Source organism: Eulemur rufifrons, chromosome 8, assembly GCF_041146395.1.
Source record: "Eulemur rufifrons isolate Redbay chromosome 8, OSU_ERuf_1, whole genome shotgun sequence".
Taxonomy (NCBI): domain Eukaryota; kingdom Metazoa; phylum Chordata; class Mammalia; order Primates; family Lemuridae; genus Eulemur; species Eulemur rufifrons.
This window is the reverse complement of record NC_090990.1, coordinates 39,779,799-39,787,928: the sequence shown is the minus strand read 5'-3', so window position 1 is coordinate 39,787,928 and position 8,130 is coordinate 39,779,799. Positions and strand designations below refer to the sequence as shown.

At 42.2% G+C, this 8,130-nt stretch overlaps 1 protein-coding gene across 5 annotated transcripts in view; it reads left to right on the top strand.

The window, feature by feature from the left end:
* Positions 1 to 203: 203 nt before the first annotated feature.
* Positions 204 to 8,130, top strand: part of YIPF1 (Yip1 domain family member 1) — a 35,375-nt gene continuing 27,448 nt past the window's right edge. For 2 of the 5 annotated variants that reach the window (XR_011234503.1, XM_069477961.1), the window contains exons 1-4: positions 205 to 437; positions 1,141 to 1,220; positions 5,758 to 5,921; positions 7,584 to 7,664. Coding sequence is in view for 3 of the 5 variants with exons in the window: in XM_069477961.1 (XP_069334062.1) it covers positions 1,190 to 1,220; positions 5,758 to 5,921; positions 7,584 to 7,664 (276 nt within the window). In the remaining 2 variants the exon portion in view is untranslated. Of the gene's footprint in view, positions 438 to 689; positions 909 to 1,140; positions 1,221 to 5,757; positions 5,922 to 7,583; positions 7,665 to 8,130 lie in introns of all 5 variants that reach the window. The other 3 variants (XR_011234504.1, XM_069477963.1, XM_069477962.1) reach the window with 3 other exon arrangements.

Genomic DNA, 8,130 nt, shown 5'->3' with positions numbered 1-8,130 from the left:
GTCTCTTTAAGAACCCGAGGCCGGGCGTGGTGGCGCCTGAGGTCCCAGCTGCTCCGGAGGCCGAGGCGGGAGGGTCGCTTCAACTCGCCTGAGGTCGCGATTGCTGCGAGCGGTGACAGCGCCGCTGCACTCCAGCCGGAACGACTGAGAAAGACACCCCCTCTTAAAAAAAAAAAACCCCAAAACATAAAGCCGCGAGGCTCACCCTGCGGAGGGCAGAAAGGGGAAGGCCCTGTCCGCCGCCGCCCGCAGGGGTCTCTGGGAGCGCCTTCTCCGCGAGCTGCGGCCTCTTTAAGAAGGCGGGGCTCTGCCCGGAGGAGGCGGAGAAGTTCCGCCCCCCGGATCTCCGGCTTCCGGCAACTGGGCTGGACCAGAACCTGCGGGGAGCATCTAGGGCTCGAGCCTTCCCGGACCCGCTGGAAGCCGAGCCCCGCGAGGTGAGGCGGCCAGATTTGCGGGGCCAGTCTGGGACTGAAGGGGCTCAGGGTCTCCTGCTTGCCGGGCCGCTGCGGCCCAGCTCCTCTCCCCAAACACTGCTTCTGCTGCGCCGTGTCCCAGGCTGCAGGGTCGCCAACACTCCAGCGCCTCCTCCTAAACTAATTGCCCGGCTCTGCGCTAAGCGTCTTACACGCACTGATTTAATGGCCCCACACTGTGTGAGTAGGTACCATTATGAACCCATTTTACAGATGAGGAAACTGAGGCCCCGAGGAGCGCATACACAGCAGAGAAGCAGCAGAATCGGGAATCAAACCCAGGTCTGTCTGATCCCAGAGCCTGTGCCCTTAACCACTGGCTGGGCTGAACTGCCTTTGTTCTTCACTGACCCCATCACCTCTCTCAAACCTCAGCCTCTCCTTCCTCCCCTTCAATCTCCAGGTTGTGCCTGGTCTTTAAACGTTCACACAGTTAGTGTGATTGATTGGAACCTCTGGACCCATAGTGAGTTATAAATAACTCACTTTCTTTATAACAGTTTTATTATTATCTGATGCTCAGTGGTTATCTTTGTATAAACCTATCAAACCCCACTGAAAAAGGAGGCAAGGAAAACCAATACCATTTCTAACACGAAATAAGATTTGTTTGTGGATATTTTATTCTGTTATCCTATTATGCTTACTTATTTTTTCCTTTTAGACCCCTGCAAATTTTCTTCCTCATAATTGGGAGAAGACCCACTGGCTGAATGGCAGCTGTAGATGAATTGCAGTTTGAAGGTACATCAGTTGGGTGCCCATCTTTATGTTTATGATACTGTTTCCACAGTTACAGCAACATATTTTCGTTGCTGTCCTGCCTTCTCCATTAAAGAATATTATTTCAAACATCTTGGTGAAAGACTGGCCACACCCAGATTTTTCCTGTTTGTCCACACTAGCTGTTCTTTTTTTTGCCAAATAACCCTTCAGATTGGTAACGGGTATCATAAATTTAGTACAGTGATTACAGAAAATGTTTATACGGTTCCTGCTTTAGTTGAGCACCTACTTTATGCTCAGAACTGTAATGGATACTAGAGATAAAAAGATGAAGAAGTTTATACACTGGTGGAGTAGATAAAAGTGTAAAAAGATAATTAGGAAATGTGATCAGATCATTCTTTCATTGAATAAATAAGTATCTCATGAGTGTGACCATGAACCAGACAATTGTTCTATCAGGGACAGAACAGTGAACAAAACAGTTTCTGTCTCTCTCTTTTTCTCTCTCTCTTTCATTCTTTCTTTTTTTTTTTTTTAGACAGAGTCTTGCTCTGTTGCCCAGGCTGTAGTGCAACGGCATGATCATAGCTCACTGCAGCCCTTCTAACTCCTGGGCTCAAGCAATCCACCTTCCTTGGTCTCCCAAAGTGTTGGGATTACAGGTGTGAGCTATTGTGCCCAGCCCAAATAGTGTTTCTTCCCCATGAAGCTCTAAATCTTGTTGGGGGGGGGGGGACATTCACATATTAAATGATCATTTAAATATATATAGCTATCATGATGCATACCAGAGGCTGGGAAGGGTAACAGGGATGGGCAGAATAAAGTGGGTGTGGTCAATGGGTGTAAAAATATAGTTTGTTAGATAGGATGAACAATATTTGGTAGCACAACAAAGGGACTATAATCGGCCGGGCGCAGTGGCTCACGCCTGTAATCCTAGCACTCTGGGAGGCCGAGGTGGGCGGATCGTTTGAGCTCAGGAGTTCGAGACCAGCCTGAGCAAGAGCGAGACCCCATCTCTACTAAAAATAGAAAGAAATTATATGGACAGCTAAAAATATATATAGAAAAAATTAGCCGGGCATGGTGGCACATGCCTGTAGTCCCAGCTACTCGGGAGGCTGAGACAGGAGGATCGCTTGAGCTCAGGAGTTTGAGGTTGCTGTGAGCTAGGCTAACGCCACGGCACTCACTCTAGCCTGGGCAACAGAGTGAGACTCTGTCTCAAAAAAAAAAAAAAAAAAAAAAAAAGAAAGAGTAAAAAAAAAAAAAACAAAGGGACTATAATCAACAATAAGTTAGGGTGTACTTTAAAATAACTAAAAGAATAGAATTGGAATGTTCTTAACACAAAGAAATGATAAATGCCTGAGGTGATGGATACCCCAATTACTCTGATTTGATTAATCTATATTGTATGCCTGTATCAAAATATCACATGTACCCTATAAAGTTATATAATTATTGTGTACCCATAATAATTAAAATTTTAAAAATTAAAAAATAAAATGCCAGAAATAAACAACTCATAAGTTTTTTAAAAAGAGAAATATATACCTATTATGCAAACTATAAAAGTGCTGGAGGAAAAGTTCAGGGCGATATTAGTACTTACAACCCAGAACCTGATGTAGACTAAGGATTGAGATGCTTATTTGTTTTATTAACACTTACGTAGCACTTACTATATGTCAGGCACTGTTTTAAGTGCTTTATAAATAACTCAATCCTTATATCAACTTTTTGAAATAGTTATTTTAGTCTCCCTGTTTTACCAAGAAGGAGACTGACACACAAAAATTAAATGATTTGCCTAATGGTCACACAGTTAGTAAGTGTTAAAGCCAGGATTTGAACCCAGGCAGTCGGTGTCACAGCTTATGTTGTCTAATATCTGAGGAAAAGATAGGATGTTTAAAGAGAAGTTTACTTCATTGGCAAGTACTGTCAGCTCCATCTTCAAAATTCATCTAGTGTCTGACAACTTCTTACCACCTTCACTACTCTTCCTACCATGTTCAAGGTCACCATCACCTTTTGTCTGAATTATAGCCCTTTTTTCCTACTAGTCTTCCCGCTTCCTTCCTTACCCCTCTACAGCCTATACTTTGCAGCCAGAGTAGTCCTTTTAAAACTAAGTCAGATCACACCATTCTTTAAAAACCTCCTAGTAGCTCCCATCTCATTAGGAGTTGTAGCCGCATGGCTTGCTCCTTTGCTTTGTTCAAATCTCACCTCCTCAGAGAGGCCTTCCTTGGCCATCCTGTCTAGGAGTACAGTGTGAGAAAGTTCAAGTGTAGAGAACAGCACATGCAAAGTTCCTGCTGAGGGAGAAAAATTTACTTAATATTTTTCCCAAAGGATTGAAAGAAGGCTTGTGTTCTAGATCACAGGTGGTAGGGGAGACTGACACAAGGTGAGGCTTGAGAGGAGGCGGGTGACAGTTCATGCAGGGCTTTATAAACTATGTTAAGGACTTGGGTCTTTAGAAAAGAACACAGGATGCTATGGGGATCACGGAAGGCTTCATTGATAAGGAATTGGTAGTGTTAGATGAAAAAGTGGAGTTTGGGAACTTTCAAGTAGAAGGCATTGTATCAGGAAAGGAAAAGAGGCAAAAGCTAGCTGAGGATATTCCAGGATGTAGAAGCAGAGAATGTTGATGGCAGAAATAAGACACGTACCAGTCTTGCTCTCAAGGAGCTGAGATGGTTAGGAATAGCCAATACAGAGCGGAATTTGTGAAGAGTCACCGTGTTAGAGGTACACACACACCCTGCACTCCAATCAAACTATTCCATCTGCTGTCCCTCTAACATGGAGCATACTTTGCGTCTTCGGGTCTTGCTTATTTCCTTCTTGTTGCATGAGACGCCATCCCCAGCACCTCTGGCGATCCTCTTCATATGGCATCTTCTCCAAGAAGCCTTTCCTGATCCCATCAATGAGATGAGTATTGGCCTTCGCACTTCTAAAGTGGCACTCTCTGTTCTTCCTGCTGGCGTGCCCTTCACCCTCGTAAACCACTGCTTGTTAAATATGTGACTTAAGTATATCTTCCTTGGTCTGATTCCCTCTGGCAAAGTTGTGACCATCTTTTTAAATGCCAGTTCCGTATCCAGTCAGTAAGTGGTAGCTATAACAATTTAACAATTTTTATTATCTCATAGCATCGTCACAATCTCTGTGAGGTAGGTATTATCTACATTTTATAGTTGAAGAAACAGAGACTCAGAGATACGGAGTAATTTGCCCAAGGTCACGGAACTACTGAGTGGTTAGAGCCTTACCAAGACAAGGACCATCTCACTCTGGAGCCTCAAGCTGCTTAAACAACCCCAGCACTGGCAACTGAGGCTTCAGTAATTGTTACATATTAGCCGCTTGATTGATTTCAGTCACTCTAGTTTTCTCCATAAAACTGTCCTATAGCTGAGAGGCAATGAGAATGAGCTCAGTTATCCAAGAGCCCCATCCCATGGCTAGGATTTGTGCCATGCTTGTATTGTTATAATGGTACCGTGCTGGTACTCTTTCTTAGGCCTTCAAAGGTTCAGAGCTGCCTTTACTTTTATTCAAGAGCAGCTAAATAAAGTATGTTAGGATGCTCAGAGACAGAAAGTCTCAATCACTGCTGGTGAACATAAATAGGTAAGGTTCTTTTGGAAAGCAGTTTTAGCAGTGTGATTCAAGAGCCTTGAAAATGGTTTGCACCCTTGGACTTAGTGATCACAGTGATAGGTGTTCATCCTAAGGCTATACCCCAAAAAACTCTCTACACAGACATATTTCTTGTGTATTTGTAATAAAGTCTTCACCAAAGGAATATTCCACAGTCACATAAATGATCATTTTAGAGACTGTTATAATATGAAAAATTCATTTTTATATGTAATCCTCAGTAGACAAAGCAGGATACAAAATTGTTTATTTTGTATTATCACATCCTAGATCAGTACTTGGCATACTGTAGGCATGCAGTAAATATTTGGTGAACAAATGGATGATCATCACTGGCATGAATCTCACTATGCAAAGAAGAGGAATTATACCAAAATATTAATAGTGTTTGCCATTATGTGATGGGACTAAGAATGATTTTTATTCTCTGATTTCCACATTCACTTTTGTCCCTATGTTTTCTATAGTGATTGTATGGACTTATTGGAAAAATGAATTCCATTAAAAATTTTGAACTTGAAGAGAAGTTTAGGACTTTACTTAATCTTCCTAACTCTCCTAAAATTCCTTAAAGGAAATATTATTCTCCCCATTGTATAGATGAGAACACTGAAGTTTATAGAGGTTAACTACTCAGGCTCATGTAGTTAGTAAGCTGAGCCAGACTTAAAATCTAGGTCTGACTCCAAATTCTGTTGTCTTCATGTCAGATTGATTTCCAGATGAGATTTTTTCAGACCTTTTGCCATTTGTATAAAGTGGGGTCTATAGCAAAATTGGAGCTGTAACAGCTTGTCATTAAATTAAAAGTATAGCATTTCTCGTGTGGGTGAGGTTCCTGAGGTCTTTGTGCTCTAATTGATTTCAGAATTTGGTGATGCAACCACTTCTCTAGCAGCAAACCCAGATGCCACCACGATAAGCATTGAGGATCCTCATGAAACCCCTAAACATCAGCCAGGACCCCTGAGAGGCTCAGGGAGAGAAGAGGATGACGAGTTACTGGGAAATGATGACTCTGACAAAACTGAGGTTTGAAATTGTTTTTGAATTTTTTTAAGAAAGATTTTTTTTAAGGCTTGTCCATGCCTTTATTCACTATCTACTGTGTGCTAGGTACAGTGCCAAGCAGTGACAATACAAAGGTAAGTGACACATGACCTCTGCCTTGGTGGGGGAAACAGGCAGGCAGCCCATTGTTGTCCATGGGAAGGACACTGATGGGGGGACCTGGGGTGGTGGGACAGAGAGCCTTGCTTATGGAATGTGGGGCTCCCATGTCCAATATCTTGTAGTGTTAGAGTTGGAAAGAACCTTCAGGGTCCTCCATTTCAGCCTCTCTCCCAAGATATTAACACTGTTCTTGGTATGTCAGCAAGAAAAACTTGAATACCTCCAGAAACACACTGTTCACTGTTGGACTTTAATTGTGAAATTTTTTTTTCTTTTGTAATGAGTAAAAACTATCTGCCCATAGCACCTGCCCTTCTGCGAAGCTGCTCAGAGTCCACCTGTACTTTTGCTGTATGAATCCTCTTCAGGTACCTGCAGGTGGCAGTCAGGATTCCTGGCATAGGCCTGCATTCTGCTGTAGAAGAGCTGTGCTTTGGGATAGGCATGGCCCTCCTCAGGTGCCTCTTCGAAATTGGAATTTTGGTTTTTTTGTCAGAGCAGTAATGTTTTTTGTACTGAGTGAGCCAGTACGTCAGATTCTTGATAATTTATTTATTTCACCTGGTTTAAGTAAAAAGATTTTTGAGAATTTAGGAGGCAATAGTAGGAAGGATCTTGGACAGATGAGAAAGACATGTATACTGACTGCCTTTATGTGTGTGTGTATGTGTATATATTATTGTACATAATACATATTCTGTATACTATTGAATCCAATCTGCCCTATAATCCTGTGAGGTAGATCTTGTTAGCTGTATTTTTGTTGTTTGTTTTTAATATAAGTAGAGAGTTTATTTGGGCTGAGTTTGAAGATTGCAACCCAGCAGCGTAGATTCAGGTTGCCCTGATTATAGGTTCCCAGCTGTACTTTTTAGATCAGGGAGCTGAGCCTAAGAGGAGTCTAGTGTCTGGATTTGCTGAAGCTCCCCTCAGTAGAGGGACCAGGATTTCAACCCTTTTGGTGTGACTTTTTTTTTTTTTTGAGACAGAGTCTCACTTTGTTGCCCGGGCTAGAGTACCGTGGCATTAGCCTAGCTCACAGCAACCTCAAACTCTTGGGCTCAAGCAATCCTACTGCCTCAGCCTCCCGAGTAGCTGGGACTACAGGCATGCACCACCATGCCCGGCTAATTTTTTCTATATATTTTTAGTTGTCCAGATAATTTCTTTCTATTTTTAGTAGAGACAGGGTCTCGCTCTTGCTCAGACTGATCTCGAACTCCTGACCTCAAATGATCCACCTGCCTCGGCCTCCCAGAGTGCTAGGATTATAGGTGTGAGCCACCGGGCCCAGCCCTTTTGGTGTGACTTTAAAAAAACTGATGCTTGTTTTTATATCAGGCTGAGAATTGAGTGTTGGCTATTTCAGAGTTGGTTAATAAATGCAGAATAGCCTGGTGTTTCATACATTTTGGTTTTCCATTAGATCAGCTCCCTCCCTCTCTCTCTCCCTCTCTCTCTCTGCAACTGAAATTAGAAAATTGCTTCTGTGTTCATTATGTTTTATTTTACTTCTGACAGTTACTTGCTGGACAGAAGAAAAGCTCCCCCTTCTGGACATTTGAATACTATCAAACATTCTTTGATGTGGACACTTACCAGGTTTGTAAACCAATTTCACCTTTCCTTTTTTTTTTTTTAAATAAGTTTTATTTTATTTTTTTACATTTTTTTTATTTCAGCATATTATGGGAGTACAAATGTTTAAGTTATGTATATTGCCTTTGCCCCACTCTGAGCTTCAAGCGTGTCCATCCCCCAGATGGTGCACATCACACTCGTTATGTGTGTATGTACCAGCCCCTCCTGCTCCCATCTGCCCGACACCTGATGAATGTTTTTCCTATATGTGCACTTATCACCTTTCCTTTTATGTGAAATGGAGACTTGTTTCTTCTATGGTTAAACCGTTGAATAATGTGAAAGCCTTTATACACTGGAAATGGTCTTGCAAAAGTAAAGGGTTATTAGCATTTGAAAATACTATCATAAAAGTTCCGACTGAATTTCAATTTTGTAGAAGTTGAATTTATTAAGCTTAAAAAAAAAATCTTCAGTAGAATCACCG